This window comes from Physcomitrium patens, chromosome 11, assembly GCF_059467195.1.
Source record: "Physcomitrium patens ecotype Gransden chromosome 11, ASM5946719v1, whole genome shotgun sequence".
Classification (NCBI taxonomy): Eukaryota; Viridiplantae; Streptophyta; class Bryopsida; order Funariales; family Funariaceae; genus Physcomitrium; species Physcomitrium patens.
The window spans coordinates 13,987,718-14,006,691 of NC_143420.1; the positions used below are offsets into that span (position 1 = coordinate 13,987,718).

The window sequence follows — 18,974 nt, forward strand, 5'->3', positions numbered from 1 at the left end:
TCTTTGTAAAATATAGAAGCATGCATGGTTTCATATATAAATATTAAGCTCTTAGTCCTACAATAATTTTATATTTTGTAATATATTAGAATTAATTATTATAATTCTTCTTATTTATTAATAAAAAAATAATTTAATTAATTTTTTAAAAATAAATTTTAATGTATTGTAACATAAGAATAGTTAAGCTTAGTTGTGCAACCTTTTTATTACTTTTACTACTTTTAATTGAATGATGCAAGTTATGTAATATTTAAATAATAATATAATTTTAAGTGTTATAAATTATTTGTGAAATAATTAAATATATAAAATTTTAAGTTTTAAGTATGAAGAAATTTATCCCAAATAGATTTTGAATATATTCATAATTTTTTAACTTCAACAACCAATATCAGAACCTTTTCATAGCCTATAACAGGAGTTTAAAGTTAAGACTAGGATCATAACTCACAACAAAAACATGCATTCCATTTATTGTCCATCCATTTCAAATTTTATCCAAAGCTTGGCAAATATAAAATTGGATATGCATCAAATTTGGCACAATTGTCAAAAGGATATTTGGAATTTTAACTTTCAATTGATTTTAATTCAAAAAGTTTACTTATTCAAAAATAAGCCAATAAATAAAGGTTATTACATGACAAACTACCATATTTCTAAAGCCCATGTTCCATCCAACTCAATAGAACTAATTGCTTTCCATAAATGATGCTCAAAATGCACCAAGATTCATTTTCCACCTATAGTACAAATGTTTGGTGCATAGTTGATGGAGATGCTTTTAGCCACAACCATCTCAAACTTCTCACTTTAATGTTTTTGGGCAATATAATAAAAATCTTTTTATTTTTATAGTATTCAGATGGATTTGGTCAACATTTCTACTACAAGTCTCTTAGCCAAGAATCAAATGGTTGCCAAAAGTTATTGAATTGTTATCAATCCTCTACAACAATGAAGATGGATACTTCACTTACCAATTCTTTTTTGAAGACACATTTTTAAATCTATTTTTGGAAACCTGTAAGTAGATCTATTCTTACATTCCAACTAAACAATCCTCAAAATTTAGAGACAAAATTGTTGGATTTTTTTTTTTTTTTTTTTTTTTTACTATGCGTGTTACCGAATAGTATTCTGGCTTTACTTTTAAATCTGTTTGTTATTTATTGTTTGTTCTTCGTAATTTTCACCCACTCTAACCCTGGTCAGATCGCCGATCCTCATGCGCCTGCTGGAGCTTTGCATCGCAAAATCCGTGCTTGCTGGACAGATCGAAAGAGGAAGAAGAAGATAACAAACATTGGGACCCACATCAGCGATATTGCATGCCCGCATGTCTCTCCCTCCACAGCCCAGACTGTCGGTATTGGTGTGTGACCACAGCTTCGATCGAGGAGTCGGATTCGTCATGGTCACCGAGTGCCAGGTCCACCAGCGGCGCCATCTCCCACAACGGGACCTGCTTTCCACTGTCATCGAGAACCTTACAACAAGAGCATCGCAAGTGGCTGCTGCAGATGCAGAAGTCGAACCATCACTCGCTCTCATGTTTCTCGACAATATTCATCTCATCTAAGTTAGTTGCGTCGAGAAGAAATTTGCGTCATCCCCCGTAGAATCTGTAGCGTTGCGTTTGAAAAAACTGAAATGCAGGGGGGGGTGGGTACTTAGAGTCGTGGATGGTTTGGCCTCCGCGTTGTACAACGGGTTTCGAGAATTGATGCGCAAGACAGCGGTTGGGTTCACGCCCTTCTGTGTGAATTCTCATCTTCGAGTAGCAGACAGTCTCGACACAATATCTCTGTCGAGATTTAGTCATGTTCAATTCGAAGACACAATCGTGTCTTGATAATCAAGTCTTGTGTCAGTTTGGTTAACTTTACTCAGGTTGATAAGGTTCTGGCTTGGAGTTGCTGGGTACCGCATCGGTGCAGACACATAGATTCGCCCTTCGTCACTCACGGCGATTACGTGAGGTTTCTTGCAAGCAAGATGAGCGCCATCAGAAAAGCAGTACAAAAATTTACAAATATTATGCCGCCTTTAGTCGCACAAGACCTTTCAACGGCTAGCCAAACATGGGCTCCACGGCGTTGTCATTTGCAGAAGGAGCTGTGTGTGAGTATCCATGAAGCAACATTCTATTTCTTCCTCGGCAATCAGAGCAAAATTTTGGCCATCTCCTTCTCCTTCAGACCTATCACTTGATAAATCTTTGAGAAGCGGTTTTGCTTGATTTTCAAATCGTCGAGGCGAGTATATACGAACGCATTCAAGTGCTGCATCAAGCGTGGTCCAGGTTATGGAGGTCTCAAGGTTCGGCAACGCCAAGGTGAGCAGCCTCTCTCAACTTTGCTATCAAGTTGAATCGACTTCTCAATTCATCACAAACCTCCAACCAGATTTGCAGTAGAGTTCATATTAAAATGACATCAGGACAGGCTAGAGCAAGAGCGGGAGCGAGGAGAAGCGCATTCCAGCGATGGGATTACGCCAGACTCACAAAACCGCCACATACGAAACAGGGAAGCCATCAGCAACAAATGCTCAAGACGTCTCTCCTCAGTATACCACGCCTGTTCACCGTGAGGAGAGGGATTGATGAGCACGACGAGCAGCTCTCAGGCAACGCCATGGAGTCTGCGGAGACTGCCGACGGGCATATTCAAAGGGGTGATGGTCGTCATATGATGGCGGAGCGCAAGCGGCGAGAGAAGCTCAACGATCGATTCGTGACGCTCCGAAGCCTCGTTCCTTACGTTTCCAAGCAAGACAAAGTGTCGCTGCTAGGCGATGCCATCGACTTCATCAAGGACCTACAGCGGCAAGTCGAAGAGCTCGAATCTCGAAGGAAGATCTCCGAGAACCCCAGCAAGCCGCGTGTGGAGATCACAGTGGAGAACAACCGAGCAGTTTTCGAGATTTCTTCTCCTTGGCGGCAAGACCTATTGATTGCCATACTGGAGACATTCGTAGGCACCCACATGCAGGTTGAAGACGTCGCTGCCAAAGTCTCCAAGGACACATTCAAAGCGACCCTGAAAGCCAAGGTGAGTGACACAGTCGTTGTTTCGTAATTCGAAATCCCACGTCGCGTTCGTTTCGACACGCCACAGTGTAAACAATTCTGTGACCAAAACAATGGTGTGGGGAGTGTAGGTTACGAGTTCCGGCATAGACGACGACGACGACGATGAAGACAAAAAGAGCATAAAACAAATTCGAGAAACTTTGCTGAGTGTAGTTAATGGAAACAACTCTCCGACATTCGAGAAACTTTGCTGAGCAGATCAGCCTTTCCGAAGGCGTTCAGATCTTGCTTCTGAAACGATCTTGTGATCCCTAAGAATATGCAGAGGTGCCCATTGCCGATTTGAGCAACTTATCTGAGCAAATTCAGTGCTGTAGGTTGGAAACTCCCTTAAATTCCACATGCAGGTGAAAAAAGTACACTAAGATTTCCCTTCGAAAACTTGGTTTAGTAGTGTAAATCAGGGTACTACAGTTCAGTGTGGATGCTAAAAAAATCCTGATTAATTAGACACTACATTCTTTCATAGTGAAAAATCTTTTTATATTAAATCCTCAAGAGTAAATATCATTCGCCTAAATCAGTTATGGAACAATTTGTTGCACTGAAATAAACATCACGTAACAGTTACAGACTTCCGGCATTCAGGAGAATAACCTAAGCTGCTGATTTCTAATTAGGGGCGTAAGCAGCGGAAAATACTCAAATCAAGTTTGCTAAAAGTTCCACTTGACAGATACGACAGATGACAGTCTAGATTTCCTAACACAACCACCATGATTTACGCTAAGTGGAGCAGCGTAAATTACAAATGAGAAATTCGATGTTAAGAATTAATAAAGGCTCAATTCATTAGACATGCTTCCAAATTCGGGAAATAAACCCTGCAGAAAAAACACCCGAAGTTTCTAGATGATAAGATACGTATCCTTACATGTAGATTAGAAATGCTAAAAAACCTGTACAAGCTATCAGTCAGATTGACACAACTAGGGAAGGAAGGACGGAGGAAGGAAGGAAACTAAAATTAAGTGACAAATTGATTCAATAGGCACACCGACCAAGTAGGAACCATGGATCAATAGGAGAAGGAAGGGGCTAGCCAAGAATGAAAGAGACCTGGAGTCGTTGCTTCTCCACCACGACGCCTACATAGATGCACCTTAGCAAAGCTCCAATGTTCCAGTTTCACTTGCTTCTTTAATCTAATTGCAACCAGCGCTCAATTACGATCCTGCTCGACATTGAAGAATGGACATTTAGGAAAGCAGTGTCGCAAATATGAGACCTGTGCTGGAAAGAGAGTCTCAGAATCGAGGAAGATATCATTACAGGTCCTCGAAATCAAGTGAGACTTTCAGAGCATCTAAGCCCTAAATATTTCAAATGCGTCTTACAACGTTTCAATTGGACTAACATTAGAAAGACCTCTCCTAGACAGAGTCAATGATTACTAATATCAGGGGGGTGGTAGTTAGCATCATGGGAACCACCTTCTTTTAACCGAATAGCCGCCTTCAGCATTAGTCCTAAAGCTCGTGCCAACGGAGGTGGGACAGCATTCCCGATTTGACGATGCTTAGACTGGATAGTTCCAGAAAACTTGTAGCTGTCCGGAAAACCCTGTATTATCCCAACAACGGTCAGTCATGAAAAGTACTGAATACTGCAGAAAATTGACTAGATCATCGATCAAACAACTGTAAACAAGACACCAAAGCAGCATCCATAGACCGCTTTCTGTTGACATATAACAAAATTCAAGGCATACAAATGACGATTAACATCATTAATGCTTCACATTCGTAAAGTTGATCAATACAGTGAACAATGATGAAGACGAAAAATGAAAAAGAATGACAATCTACTATGTGCGGCAGAGGGCTGGTTGCCTGCACAAGTCAAGCCGCACAAGTACAGATGAGTACCTGCGAACGAGCGCACTCACGAACCGTCACAATGCGGTCTTGCTCGGGGTGGAAGCACATCCCTACTTTACCCATAGGCTGTGGATCAGTCACTGATGTAGGAAAGTTACCATCCCAATCCAATCGCCCGAACAATCCTTTCCATTGATTATGACGATCAGCAGTGTTGGGCAGACACCATGGGATCAAATCGACCATCGTTCCAGTTGACAGTTTTATCTGATTTCACGGCGGAACTCATACGTCAATTCTGGCACAAAAATCTTATTCAAAATTGATGACTGTGCAAAAGCAGAGCGGCATACTAACTGAGACCGTAAAAGTGATGAAAGAGAAAAACTCCCACGCAGACTCCATGGTCAATAACATAATGAGGCTTAATATATCATTCATGTAACTTTCAGAGCGATTATGGACGATACCTTAATATCAGGAAGAGTACGCCAATCCGCACCAGGATACTTCGGTATATGTTTACAGCGCTCAAGGTTAAGTTCGTTCATCTCTTTGGCAATGTGATCATACAAAGCAGTCTCATTGCCTCGAATCTGCTTCTGGAACCATGACACAGGTGGATCGCTATACTGCAAAACCAAGACCCAACCCTCAATTAACATTAAGCCCTGGCGTGTCTGCTTGTACCCTACTCAAATGAAAACGAGTTTCCTGCGTCAGCTTTAAAGTTGAAAACACTCACCAGATGATCGACCTACTGATGATTTAACGCCAAGAGCGTGAAAAATAACATAAAGTACCATCAAAATGCCTAAGTTCAACGATCATTGTGAATGTGATCCTACGCAAGAGCAGCTGATATCATCGAACACGGCATGAGAATGTTAAATTAGTCCTGATTAAGTGTCGCAAATGGATCCTTTTGCGGAGATACCTTAATTTCCTCCTTCGAGGCACCATTTTCGACTGGTGGTAAGTCGTATATAGTGTCCTTCACAGTCATAGCTCTCAAGGGCGCGCCTTTGCCAGCATCTCGGACGGCAGCATAAGACGCCCCACCAGGCAAAGCAATCTTTAGTTGAGAGCTACCAAAGACATGCATAGGTTCAGGCCACTCTGGTAATATCTCATTTGGGGCAGCAGCCCATATAAACGCCCGCTTGCGAGATTGAGAGACTCCATAATTACCAGCTTGGAGAACACCAAAACGAACCTGAATACGATAATGCATGGAAGTTAAAAGACAGATAAGGACTGCAAGATGAAAATAGATTTAAAACTGATAAAAGTGATGCCGTAATAATGTACCTACTCTGGAAAACACCAATCAAGCATAAAAACATCCACGTTGAAGTTGCAATACTAAGCAAATAATGCACGAAAATGACAGAAGGTGCTCAGATAATGATTGATGGCTACCTGATAACCCATTTCCAGAAGTGTGGCAAGCGTTAGACGAAAAGTTTGGCCTTTATTAAACGAAACAAAATTGCGAACGTTTTCCAGGAGAAAGTATCGCGGTCGGAAATACTCGGCATATGAGAGGAACCCTAGTATCATCTCACACTGAACTTTGCTCCACGCCCCCGTGTTAAATCTGTTCATTCCAGAAAATCCCTACAATCCCACCACATTATGACCTAATTAGTCATAGACGCAATATTAGAAAAACAGGTTATTAAAACCGATAGGTCCAATCCCTTACAAGCGAAGTATATGAAAGAATACCTGGCAAGGTGGTCCGCCATTAATGAAGTCAACTTCACCTTGTGCAGGTAGAAGTTTTTTCTTCTCGTCACTGAGTGCAGAAGCCATTTCTTGTGCATCAGGCGTTGAGAGGCACTCATCAGAATCTCCTCCTCTTTCCATTATGCATCTGTTCATGAATCCACACGCATGATGAATCCACGTGTTTTGACAAAAGGAGATCGTAAGGTGCTGCAAGACGAACAAACACTTACCTAGAAGGACCTATGCACGTTTAGAACGACGTCACTGTTTCCATGATGATGCTAGACATACCTGAGGATTACATTACAATTCTCACAGAACACGTTGGTTTCGGGATGATTCAAATTGAAGGCTTCAGATGCGGGATGCTCGTATTCAATTGCCCACTTCGTTGTTGCCACTCCTGCAAGTAACATTCGGACAACACTTACTCAGCCAAAATAAAAAGAGGAGGAAAACAACACAACGAGCCTTGAAAAAACCCAAGGACAAACTGCATGTGGGAGTTAAGAAACTATGCAGGGATAAGCGAAACAGGACTTGACCTGCTTGACGCAACCCTTCAGAGAGACCTCCGCAGCCAGCAAAAATGTCAAGAGTTGCGAGGCGGTTATCACAAGCAGTGAGTCCTGCAGAAGAAGGGTTATCCTCATCTTCAATAGCCTTTCCTTTTCCTTTCGCCTTGGCTTTCAGCTCAGCTGCCGCGCTAGAATTCTTTGTGTTATCGGTGAGTCTACAGTAAGAGCTCAGCTTTACAGTGGCTGGTAACTGCAATTTCCAGGGTTTATACGTAAGGTCACAGTCCCACACACAACTACAACTTCAAGCTTGCACAGAAATAGCAATGGCACAGAGACAAATTTCCGGGCGCAAGAACCTCTTCGCTCAGTGCAGAGACAGATGCAAAACTGCACACATCAGAAGAGCAACGAAAATCTTCTCAGTTACCTGTTTAACAGTCCCAGTTTTGGGATCGCAGACGCGGCTGCAAAGAAATAAATGGTGGAATTCAGATCTAATGGAACTGTCGATAACTGGACCAGGCCGAAGGACGTCGCAACGACCTCTGACAGTACTAATCTCCACGGTTACCGTATCTTCACTGTAATATACCTGAAACAAGGCACTTCAATATCAACACTGAACTAAAGATCAATCTGTGTGTTGTAAAATTGACGGACAAAAACATGAAGGTATTCAACTGCATGACTTAATGCCAATCTCGATGTTTCCTATTTCAAATAACAAAACAAACAGCTGGTTCATTAGAATGAACATTCTCAATCTGCCGTTCCATTCTTCGACATGATGAGATTAGACAGGGAAATTAGCAGACATATGCATACATTTGTGCCGTCAGCCAAGTGAAGCTCACCTCATGAACATCGGCTACATATGCTCTATGACTTCCAAAATCATCGGGTCTGTAGAATCTTTGCACATTAATTTTGGTAGCAAGTACATTACTTCTATTTGCCTTCTGGACGCTCAACAGCTGACAAACCGCGAAGGGCCGAAGCCCCTTGTTCCTACCACCTTTGAATACAACTTCTGCCTCGGGTTCATCCTTGTTCACCAAAAACTTGAATACAGTCGAATCAACATATAAATAATCCCCTATCCGATATTCCACACCCTCTAATCTAAATCCACCGACATCTAGAAGCGCAGGGGCGCTCATCTTCTCTTCCTCGTCACGCTGAATGCATGTTTTACAAGATCCATTCCCAACAGCCAGACCTTGCTCTCTTGTGGGTAAACTAAAGAAAGCTCCCTTATCAGGAGAATATACAGCACGACAGAAGTACTCCTTTGGAAGCCCTTGTAATTCTCTCTCTTTGGCTCTTGCCCTTTCTGCCTCATCCGCAAGGGCATTGGTCTTTCTATCTTTGTAACTCTCGGTTCGTCTCTTCATGTTCACCACAACTTTTTGTACACCAGAGATTTCAACATCAGCACAATTGTTGGTAAGGAAAACCTCTCGGTCATCGCCAGCATTGCCTAACACCGTTTCTGTAGCTCCCACCAAAACTCGACCGTGTAACATAGGAGTTTTATCCCGTGAATCATATAGATATTCCACCAATAACATTGAAGGAAGCTTCTCGCTGTCAACTGTATCGTCATCCAGATTTACAAGAACAGCCTCGCCAACAACAATTTCTGACCGATCGACATTTATCTTCTTCACTTTCTTCAAAGTTAGAGCTGAAGGCTTGGGTGCAGGGGCACTAGAGTCATCCTCCAATTCCTCTTCGTCTTCGTCTTCGTCGTCGTCGTCGTCCTCCTCCTCCTCCTCCTCCTCTGATTTATCCTCTTTGGCAACCACAGTCTCCTCCTCCTTGATGACAGTGGGCATCTCTCCAGACAAGTTGAACTTGGTATAGTAATTGCTCCAAATACGATTGACAAGAATCGTGGTCGTGGCACGCATAGGTTTGCTCTTCTTAGCATCAGGTTGAAGATGCGCGCGGGGATTCAGGTTCCTTCCCTTTTTAATGACAGTGGTCTTTTTGCTCACAGTCAGTTTCACGTGGTGCTTCTCCTCCATCTTGGCAATTAAGCCGGTTACAAAAGCGCTGCGGCGAATCTGTTCTTCAGGATACTCTGCAAATTGCTGCAGTATAATTTGTCCGTGGACAACCAAGTATCTCTCCACATCAGCAGCTTTTACGAAGTTGAACTTGGAGTCCTCTTTAAGATAATCTGTTAAACGTTTGACAATATCAGAAAAGGATAAGCGTGACACTCGCTGCTGCTGCTTCAGCATTGTGATGGCCTTGACAGCTAACCGGGCAGTTTTCATAACAGGAGCATACCAAGGCCTATACTGTTTAGAAGGTTTTCCAAGCCTATACCAAGCTCCGTCAGTGCGGATTGATATGAAGATCATGTTAGCTCCAAATTCGATCATCCATTCCTTAATAGCGCTGAGGTAAAGGCGAATGCCTTGAGGGATGCTGTTGCGTTTGTGAGAGATTCCATTCCCATTACTCGAGGAAGAGGTCGTCTCGATAAGGCTTGACGATACCTCACCATCCTCGTCGTCGAACGTAAAGGCACTATCCTCATCTTCTGTCATCATACCTGATCCAAAAATCTCAGCGTCCGTCTCCACACCTGTAACCACGATCCATGTGAGAGAATGCACGCAGTAGGTCACAAGATAAACTCAGGGACCCCATACCAACGCAAGTCAAAGATCATTGCTTACATTGCTCAGTATGTTTCTTTAAAGAGATGAATAGGCTTTCAAACCACAAGAAAATATCAGCTAATGACCAGGCAAGTCACGACAGAAATCAGCGCAGAGGCAGACCTGAGAGCATCGGGAGCAATTCCAAGGATACGAGTCGCGAATCAGAATTGTACAAAGTCCAATCATGAAGCATTCGTTGAGGAAGTTCATGCGGAGCGAGAATTGCGTTGTCATCATCAAAAAATAAATATTCATCGGTTTCGTCCTCCTCCGCCTTGTAATAAGCAGGTAAGGGGTAATCGTTCGCAATTTCAGCCTCGTTAATCTTTATATACACTTTGCGCCCTTTACCAGCTGGTTGGTTTCTCCCATTTCTGCAAATAAGATTGGGATTATTTCAACAAGCTTAGGACCTCCTCTTCAGATAATAGATCATACGAAAACGCAACGTGCAACCACACATATCATGCCTCTACAGACATTTTTATAAATTAAGTAAACATCACCTGCTTGCCAAATTGCGATTCTCCATCTCTTGAAGATGGCGGGCCAGTTTTTCATCGGCATCCATGCCACCCTGCTCCTGATCATCATTTTCCTCGAACTTAGAACTTGTACCGTTGGAAGCAGAAGCATCCTTAATTTTTAATGCTTCAGGTTTCACATCAACTGACCAGCGTTGTGTTGCTCGCTTCAAGCACTCGCTTTCGAGGACGTCGATGGCAGGCAATCCGCTAAAGAGCTGCTCGTCATCATCCGCATTACCATCTAATGCTTTTAGTTGCCCAGCTATGAAGCCTCCCTGTTCGATAAGGTAATCACGAGTAAAAAATTGCAGAGCAGAGGAGTATTTTCCACTGCGAAGGGAGCGCGCCACGCGTGCAAATAGATCATTCAGCCCAAGCTGAGGATCTCCACCAGTGGATGGGCTCAGGGCTCTGTAAACCTCCACACAAACAGTGACTTTCTCAAGCAGAAGATTGAAGTGCTTCTTGTACCTTCCTGATGGTTGCACAAGCGTGTAGAATGAAAGACCGGTTCCTATGTAAACAGAGGGTTCCCCTTTGTCATATCCCTCAATACCCCACTCCAAAATAGGCCCCATGCTCTCACATAGAACAGCTTTGCTTTTGTCGATTGACACAATTGAGGAAGTATGCGGCGCCATCAGGCATGTCACATAAACTTCATGGCTTCCAACAACGTCCAAGGGCTGCGTTTCTCCCTCACCATCATGAATGAAGAAATCGAGAAGCAAGCGAGACTCATCTTTCTCCTGGGATGTCAACACCAAGGCCTCCTGTTCCAGCATTGGTATCTTCTCATCCTTTGGGGTGACGTACTGAGCCTCAATCTCATGGTGTACCTCTTTGAGGCTAGTGCTTGCTGCGGCACGCTTGGGTCTAGGCCGCCGGGTTGCTGGAACCACGTCCAATTCTGCACCCTTCCGCTTCCTGCTCTTGCTTATTGGATTGGCAACTTCAAACTCCTCTTCAATCTCTGAGGTACTTGCTTTTCGCCCTTTCCTTCCGGCCACCGCATTCGGTTTTGGCTTCAGCATAGTGCCTCCCCCACCGTTGTCACATGGTTTCATTTTCATGGCGACCACTGCTATCCTTCCATGCACCGGACACAACAACTTACTAATCAATAAATGGATTGTATCTAGAAACAGAGTCACGCACTACAGATGAAAAAGCAACGTTAAGTTTGGCTGCATTGCATTCTGAACTCGAACTCGCTACACAAAAGTATTTCTTAAAATGAAAACAAAGACTGAATTTTCACCGAAAACATGCGTGCACCAGCCAACGCATAGCGAAAAAAATCACGTCAGTTGATAATCAAATAACATGGCTCCATCGCTGACGAAAAAATCCTCGAAATAGAAAGCAATGTGCATCGTGAAGACAGGGCACAAACATTGACAAAAAAACAATTTACAACGAGTAAGAACAATAATAATCAAGGCTTCCTGTCACTTCTCGGAATTGAGAGAGTAATCTTTGCAATCTTCACTCAAATTAATGCTAAAAATATCTGCTCTGAAATACTCCGCCCCTCAGTTCTACCACACACTCAACGAAAGTACACGACCTGATTACGCGCTGCATATCCAAGACTAGGATGTACTCCGCCCTGTGGGGGTTGGACAAGCATGTTCTCAGACTACCGATTGGATCTTGCAGTTCATTCACCAGAGAACAAGGCCCAATTCACCAGGTCGTGACGCAAAAACCTTAAACCCTAAACTCCATGCATCATTCAGACAGGTGCTTCAAAGAATTATACCGGAGATGGCAGATTAGATGCCCGTCATGAACCACCGAGAATCGGGTGGCCTTCTGACTCTCACGGAGACGACGACATGGGGTAATTAAATTCCCAGAAAGGAACAGAACTCGGTGTCTCTAAACATCAAACTGCGAGGCCTGCAGAGGGTGCGATGGTTGGACCAAAAATGCGCATCCGTTGTGACGCAATTGGGAGAGGAATTTGGTGGAGAAATGCGAGATCCGGAAAAGGGAAGGCAGCAATGACGCCAGGGCAAGGGGAACGGAGGGGTTGCTTGCTGTTTGTTCGATAGGCAATCAATCTCATGGCCCCGCCATAGCTGAGCGATTGATCTCCCGCGCTTGCACAGTTCCCTCCCCCGCGCCAAACGCAGTCCTCGCGAGTTTCAAACGTGCAGCTGGGTTCGTATTGGAGGAGGTGATCGTTACAGGTGGTCGAAACCGGGTATCAACTGCATTGAACTGGCGACGGGTATGCCGTACATCGCACTGAACCAAGTATCTGTTGCATCGAACGGGTTACGGGTATAAATTGTATTTGACTGAAAATGGCTATATATCCGGGTATTATAATTTTCTGGGGGGGGGGGGGGGGGGGACTAAGGTGACTTGTGTTGAGTGAGAGGAAGCCAAGACATAGATCAAATTATTTTTCTATAGTATTTGAGTGATGCAGCTTATAAAATATGACTATGAAAATTATAATAAATATAATTTGTGTTCAATAAAAGGTTATAAACAGCAAACATGAATAAATAAATATGTTTGATTTGAAATGTTTGATCAATTATTTCATGTTATTATTTTATAATAAAATTGATAAAAAGAATAATTGTATTTATAGGTAACAACAAGGTATAAGGAAAAAGTCTTGGATATTTTCAAAAATAAACAAAGTTTAAAATATACGGTATTTTGATCTTTTTTTTGTATTTTTTGTATTTTTTTGTATTTTTTTTTTCAGATTGATCTATTTGAAGTCAAAAATTTATCTACCAATAATCTATTTAAAAATTTTTTTTGGTTTTTAAAAGAAAATCATTTCATACTATAATGTTACAACAAATATATATATATATATATATATATATATATATATATAGATAATAGATACATTAATCAAATAGCTCAAATTTGTTGTGGAAATTTACATTTTTATTTTACATTTTATTTCTGTAATTATTTTATATGTATATTTGATTGTTATGGATGTTGTACTTTATTTTATAATTATTTTATTGACAATTATTTAGTTCATAATTTAATCTTTGGGTATTGGAAACATAAATTTGGGTATTTGAAGCTCCCAAGTTTATAATTTAACACATAATCTAAACATGTTTTTATACTGTTTTATTTTTATTTTAAAATTATATACTTATTGTTTTCATTAATAATTGACATTTTAGGAATCCCATTACATAATGTTTAATATTTTTACTTACAATGTATGTTTTTATGGCTATTTTGGTATGTATCAAATTGGCGAACCACAAAAACATATAAGTATATTATTTTCTATAAGATAGTTTTTACAATGATGAAAAAAAATCTCAATGTATAACTAAATATATTAAGTTTTTAGTGAAAAAATTAATCTCAAATGCTACATTTAGTTATTACAGCACATAATAAATTTTGCTAATGGTTTTGTAAAAGTAATGTATTATTGTTTCCATCTTTGATTGTATTGTGTTTATTTTCAAACAGAAAATAAAATAAATAAATATAACATTAGTTGCTTTACAAACCGAATTTAAATTTTATTACCAAATTTCATACAATGAAATGGAACACTTTATATCACAATATTATAGGTTTAAAGGTAGGCTTTATTAAGAAATTACTTGCATGATTATCTTAATGTTTATATAAATGATTGACATATTAAATATGATAAGGTTCAAAATTGGGTTTTTCCAAAAAGATAAAGTGGGAGAAATTAATAAGGATTGATTAAACCATAATAGTATAAGAGTTCCTTAACAATCTAAACAATGTAACCATGAATAGTAACAAAAGACTATTAATAGTATTCTACAAATACACAAAAAAAATAAGCTTATTAATCCATCAAATAACCAGGGTACATTTGTACTAAAATTTAGTAGCTAAAGGTGAGAATCGATGAATTTAAGTAAATAATAAATTCCATCTCAGTAATATTGAAGATCAAATGCTTGAATTGTTACATCCTTATATTAACATTTACTATTGCACTCTTTTACATTTCCATGCAAGAGGTCAAAAAGCTCAAATCCTTTTGTACTTAAAATAGCAAATTATTTTTGCTCCTATTCTCTATCCTTGCCATTAAGAGTGATTTAAGACTGATTTGACAATTCGAAATGCATATATGAATACTATGATAAGCAAGCAAACCAAATAACTTGAAATCTATGAAATTCATTGAATAGAAAGGAATGTCTTTTACAAAATTCACCAACACATTCTCCTTAGATACTAATTGAAACAATGGTTATCCCTAGCCATAGAATTGCTAGATAGATAATTGAAGATACATAGATTTTTGATAACACTATTTGATTACATATCATAACTTCAAGATGTCTTAACCTATGTAGCATGTGATATAACGTCCACAAAGACAAGTATTAAAACCTTTCAGGGCAAAAACTTGAAAGTGATATAAGCAGTGATAGTAATGTTAACCTCAATAAAGAAGTAAAATATTTGTACAAGTAAGGAGAATGAAATTGTCTTGGAGCCCCTTCTACCTTAGCAAAGACAACTTGAGAATGTATTTAAGTACCCGTCTGCTAAGTTTCCAACGGAAAATGTAAAAGAAACCAACTGGAGGTGTCTAAATTATGAGCTTGGCAGGTTCTGCAAAAATGCCAGAACACCTATCCAAGAGTATTCAAATGACTGGAGGGGAATAAGTAACGAACCACTAAAATGTCAAAAGACTCCAAACAGGCCTTGATCACTTGAGCTAAGGCTTTTAAATCAGCCTGTAGTAGATTATGAGAAGTTGAACCGAGTTTTTTTTTTTTTTTTTTTTTTTTTTTTTTTCACACAATACACTGTGCAAACAGGACCCAATACGATCCATGTAAGGGTACTTAAAAAGGAAAATGTTCCATTGAGTCGTTTAAGAGAACTCAACTCCTGCACCTTCCATTGCTTGGGTGCATATCTCATTCACAACTCACATCCGTGTACATGCAATAGTTCCATTGCTGATTGTAAGTCATTAATAGCAAAAGACCCATGTGTGCAGGAAAAGCCACTCCAATGCCCTTTGGTAAGGCTTGAAAATCAGCTCCGAAACTACAATACCCCCATGATCGTCACTGCTTCCTCGTAACTCTGCTGGAACCGTCCAGGCAAAGGGAGGACGATTTAGAACAGGTTAACAGCATTTAGCATGGAGAAAACAACAACAACAGCGTTCGGCATCAAAGAAAATCGAATAAAGCTTCTAAAGTTTTCAAAATACAACTAAATAGGAATAATCCGTGGTGCGTGCCATGGTTTGGAATTCTTGGTTCAAAGCTAACCTCATTATGCAGAGACGACTGCCGCAGAATAAGTTCAGATCGAGACTTCATATCAACCCTGAAAGAACACAGACGAGAAATTAGCACAAGTGGAAACCTATTCACCACAATGCACACCAATAAATCCTCGAACAACTTTAGAGATCAATCTATTTGGGCTGCAGGTAGCTATCCTGAACCACACCTTGTCAGGCACAGAAGCTTGGTTTTGTAAACGCTTCGGTCTGGAATTGAGGTCGATCATTCGAGATTGATTCTGAACCAAACAATCATCTAGTAATAAAGACTCCTCATCACCGGCTGCAATAGCAATAGCTGGAGCATTGCTATTATCTCGATCACAACTGGGTTTAGACGCAGGCAATCCTGCCCTAAGCTCGTCTTCGTGATGATGGTGATGGTGGTGATGGTGATAATGGTGGTGGTGATGTTGATCAGGTAATAAAGTTCCATTTTTGTCAGCAGGTACACTGTTCGGCTCAGCTGTCGGCTTCTCAGTGTCCACTGTGTCTTCAAATCTCAGCTTTCGAGAAGGAAGCTGCAATTCGGAAAAGAGTCATACAAATGAGGCTTTTGGTACGCAATTGAAGCTTCCCAAATTAAGTTGGGACCAAAAGAATACTAAGCGTCCGCTGACTCAAACTGGAACTTGGTAATTGAGATAAGTATTTTTTTGCTTACAGTCAGAATCATAAAAATCTATAGCTAATATCACGCATGCCCAAAGCAGTAAAAAAAAGAAAAAGAAAAAAAGACAAAAAAAAGCATAATTATACTAGTAGAAGAAGAGAAAGGAAAGAAAGGCTGCTTCATCTCAGTCCACGATAATAGGAATCAACACCGATATTTGCCAGCAACGACCGTTTAACTCAACAAAGAAGCCTTAATAGCTAAAAACTAAGAAAGCTACAAATGCGTCGAACAATCAGCCACAAATGGAGTGAGAACCATAAAAATTCTGAGCAGACAGTGTAATTTAAGGTTGAAACATATCTTCTGAAAATTCACCAATCGTGTTAACATAATTACATGGCAAAGGCAGAGACTCTTGATAATGTAGTACAACATTTACCTCCACTCTTTGTCTCATCATAAGATAACGCTCATGTGCCTTCTTTCCTCCGACGTGAACATCCATGTCACATTGGAGACACAAGGACGTCCCATCAACTCCACAGAAAAAAAATGCTGCAAGAACCAATAAGTGGAATAAGCTCCTCAACAGTCACAGAGCTTCAAAAACATGTAGCAATCCTGATTAAAAGAAGGAAGGCAAGGTTGACGAGTTCACGACAGAATAATCAACCGCATAGGCAAAGTCAGAAAAAGTTATACCTGGAGCATTCTCACATATATCACAACGAGGGACGGGTCGAGATTCTGCCAGCTCAAGTCGAACATGTCTATATGCTAGCTTGTTGCAGCTGTGAACCTTCATATCAATGTAAGTGCGTTAGCAAGTGAACATTTGAACGACCAAACCAGCAAACAACAAAATAATGAAACGGTCGTGTACTCTAACATGTCTGCAGATGGCAATCTAGAGGTTCAAATTTCCTTCTCGATGTGTAAGTACTGAAACATATTCTCAGAAATCATCGATTGCCAAAGTTCAATCGTATGACACTGGCATGATCTCATTTAGATGATGATACAGGGCAAAGACTATCACAAGTTTCACATGGTGTTTCCACTCGGTTTTAAGTCATGCACCCTACCCAGTAAACGATCCTCTCAAGGAAGTGTATTCTCGCCATGATGAGGCTCATCATACTCTTCACAAAACGGAATGGAAACCAAAACTCTAGTACATTGCTACCCAACTTTCTGTAGCAAATTGTGAAAGATCTAATATTCTAATTTCCTACATGAAGCCACTATCGAGCAAGAGGATACACATATTTAAAAGAAAATGAAATACATGAGATAAATTAAGCGCCCGCTGGAACCAATATGACATTCGCGTTGGTGCTATGTAAAATAAAGCATCGTAAGAAAACCCGAGTCTTCTGGAAGAATGCCAACGTGATTGAAGTACCTTCTCATCGCATTTCAGGCAGAGCGCAGCTTCGTCTGCAGCACAAAATAGCCGAGCAGGAGCCGCTTCACACACATCACACAGGGTCCTCATACTTGTCCAACCACTCCTTGTATGTGCGCACCAATTCAGGAAAACAGGCAATAACCTCTTGAGTCTGAACAAACTCTCTTCCACCGATGTGTTACAACGATGGCCCCATCATCCCTAACCAATTGCTATCTAATGGCCATGCTCACAGGCGTGAATCGGTCATTCAAATGGGGGTTTCGACCTAATGCAAAGTCCGAAAAGAAGCTCTCCAAATTGCACGAACCCTGTGTCAGCATGGCCGAGTGTGCATCGGGATCAAGCAACAGTCACATACAGCGGTGGGTACGCACTGACATACGGACGAAATATCAATTTGAAACATCTCCGCCAAGGCATAATACTAGAGAAACAGTCATAGTGGCATGTAAACCACGGCTGTGTCACGACCCGGGACTGAAACAGTAGTGATGCTGACGTCAATAAGATATGGTAGGAGAAGGCGACAACAGCAGGATAGAAGTATTCGCCCACCCCTACAGCTAGTCCGAATCTCCACGAGTCGCACATCAGTCGTTGTGAGCACTTGAAACAATCTCACACTAAACTAGAAATGATGTCTCTAATCCAAGCAGCGAGGAACGACACACACATCCGTAAGCATGTCAGTCAACCTTTCACCGAAATTTCCTTGGTTGATGTACGGGAGCTGGCGCGAGAAAAAGAAAAGAAAAAGAAAAAACCCTGAAATGGGTGGTCAGTAACGAACGCGCGACATCAGATGACGCGCAATTCAAACGAAGCAGACACAACACACAAACGGCAACCCCCGTCCATAAACACCACCCGGACAGACACTCAACCCCGCATTACGTGGACCTTTGCAACAGCCGCCCTTCCCATCACCACCATCACCACCAACAACTCAAAATCTACCCTGACCTCGCTCAGGACAGCGAAGCTAACATCCGGAAAGCGACAAAGACAGCCAGAGGCCAGAACAAAACGAGTCACGAACGAGCCACCAACGAGCTAAACATACCCCTTACGATCATAACTGTAAATATAACAAAAATCTCCTCCGCGACATGCGACTAATCGAGAGCTCCGGAAGCAAATCTAATCGAGAATGAAGGATCCGCAACTCGTACGGTGGAAAACACTCGACTAAAAAAGAGGGCAAAAAGCAATACGTAGCGAGGAGGAGCAGTGGATTGAGGAGAACCTGGACGGCG

At 41.0% G+C, this 18,974-nt stretch overlaps 3 protein-coding genes across 12 annotated transcripts; 1 reads left to right on the forward strand and 2 right to left on the reverse strand.

Annotated features, from left to right (window-relative positions):
- Window positions 1–903: 903 nt before the first annotated feature.
- On the reverse strand, window positions 904–12,530 carry LOC112288148 (DNA (cytosine-5)-methyltransferase 1A). 9 transcript variants are annotated; one of them, XR_012218464.2, is made up of 15 exons: window positions 12,146–12,529; window positions 10,360–11,464; window positions 9,974–10,227; window positions 8,030–9,774; window positions 7,603–7,767; window positions 7,200–7,422; window positions 6,946–7,057; window positions 6,652–6,799; window positions 6,343–6,540; window positions 5,858–6,136; window positions 5,391–5,552; window positions 4,969–5,187; window positions 4,534–4,663; window positions 4,160–4,274; window positions 904–3,136 (listed from the first exon to the last, which is right to left on the reverse strand). XR_012218464.2 is itself a non-coding variant. In XM_024532031.3 (14 exons), the coding sequence occupies exons 2-14, from the start codon at window positions 11,451–11,453 to the stop codon at window positions 4,267–4,269; spliced, it is 4,737 nt and encodes a 1,578-aa protein (XP_024387799.1). In that variant the 5' UTR covers window positions 11,454–11,464; window positions 12,146–12,529; the 3' UTR covers window positions 3,867–4,266. The 9 variants fall into 9 exon arrangements, 2 of the variants coding, with proteins under 2 accessions (XP_024387799.1, XP_073393201.1); XR_016505580.1 differs by having other exon boundaries at window positions 4,160–4,328; XR_016505578.1 differs by lacking the exon at window positions 904–3,136 and adding an exon at window positions 3,867–3,924 and having other exon boundaries at window positions 4,160–4,328; window positions 10,360–11,461; window positions 12,146–12,530.
- Window positions 2,202–3,591, forward strand: LOC112288149 (transcription factor TT8). The gene is made up of 3 exons (XM_024532032.3): window positions 2,202–2,341; window positions 2,451–3,059; window positions 3,169–3,591. Exons 1-3 carry the CDS (start codon window positions 2,312–2,314, stop codon window positions 3,292–3,294), a joined length of 765 nt encoding a protein of 254 aa, XP_024387800.1. The 5' UTR covers window positions 2,202–2,311; the 3' UTR covers window positions 3,295–3,591.
- A 2,267-nt stretch (window positions 12,531–14,797) lies between the features above and the next one.
- Window positions 14,798–18,954, reverse strand: LOC112288151 (B-box zinc finger protein 19). Of its 2 annotated transcripts, none has more exons than XM_024532034.3 (6): window positions 17,710–18,954; window positions 17,007–17,103; window positions 16,744–16,859; window positions 15,856–16,209; window positions 15,672–15,729; window positions 14,798–15,483 (listed from the first exon to the last, which is right to left on the reverse strand). In XM_024532034.3, exons 1-5 carry the CDS (start codon window positions 17,800–17,802, stop codon window positions 15,724–15,726), a joined length of 666 nt encoding a protein of 221 aa, XP_024387802.1. In that variant the 5' UTR covers window positions 17,803–18,954; the 3' UTR covers window positions 14,798–15,483; window positions 15,672–15,723. The 2 variants fall into 2 exon arrangements, with proteins under 2 accessions (XP_024387802.1, XP_024387803.1); XM_024532035.3 differs by having other exon boundaries at window positions 14,798–15,480; window positions 17,710–18,917.
- Between the last annotated feature and the right edge of the window lie 20 nt (window positions 18,955–18,974).

Excerpts from the sequence above, each read along its gene's own strand:
- LOC112288149 (XM_024532032.3), top strand. The coding sequence starts at position 2,312 with ATGGAGGTCTCAAGGTTCGGCAACGCCAAG. Across the intron at positions 2,342-2,450 it reads CAAGGTTCGGCAACGCCAAG|GCTAGAGCAAGAGCGGGAGC; the intron begins GTGAGCAGCCTC and ends ACATCAGGACAG. Across the intron at positions 3,060-3,168 it reads AAGCGACCCTGAAAGCCAAG|GTTACGAGTTCCGGCATAGA; the intron begins GTGAGTGACACA and ends TGGGGAGTGTAG.
- LOC112288148 (XM_073537100.2), bottom strand. The coding sequence starts at position 11,453 with ATGAAAATGAAACCATGTGACAACGGTGGGGGAGGCACTATGCTGAAG. Across the intron at positions 7,058-7,199 it reads TGAAGGGTTGCGTCAAGCAG|GAGTGGCAACAACGAAGTGG; the intron begins GTCAAGTCCTGT and ends TGTTACTTGCAG. Across the intron at positions 6,541-6,651 it reads ATGGCGGACCACCTTGCCAG|GGATTTTCTGGAATGAACAG; the intron begins GTATTCTTTCAT and ends GTGGGATTGTAG.
- LOC112288151 (XM_024532034.3), bottom strand. The coding sequence starts at position 17,802 with ATGAGGACCCTGTGTGATGTGTGTGAAGCGGCTCCTGCTCGGCTATTT. Across the intron at positions 17,104-17,709 it reads GCCTGAAATGCGATGAGAAG|GTTCACAGCTGCAACAAGCT; the intron begins GTACTTCAATCA and ends ATTGATATGAAG. Across the intron at positions 16,210-16,743 it reads TGATGAGACAAAGAGTGGAG|CTTCCTTCTCGAAAGCTGAG; the intron begins GTAAATGTTGTA and ends TCCGAATTGCAG.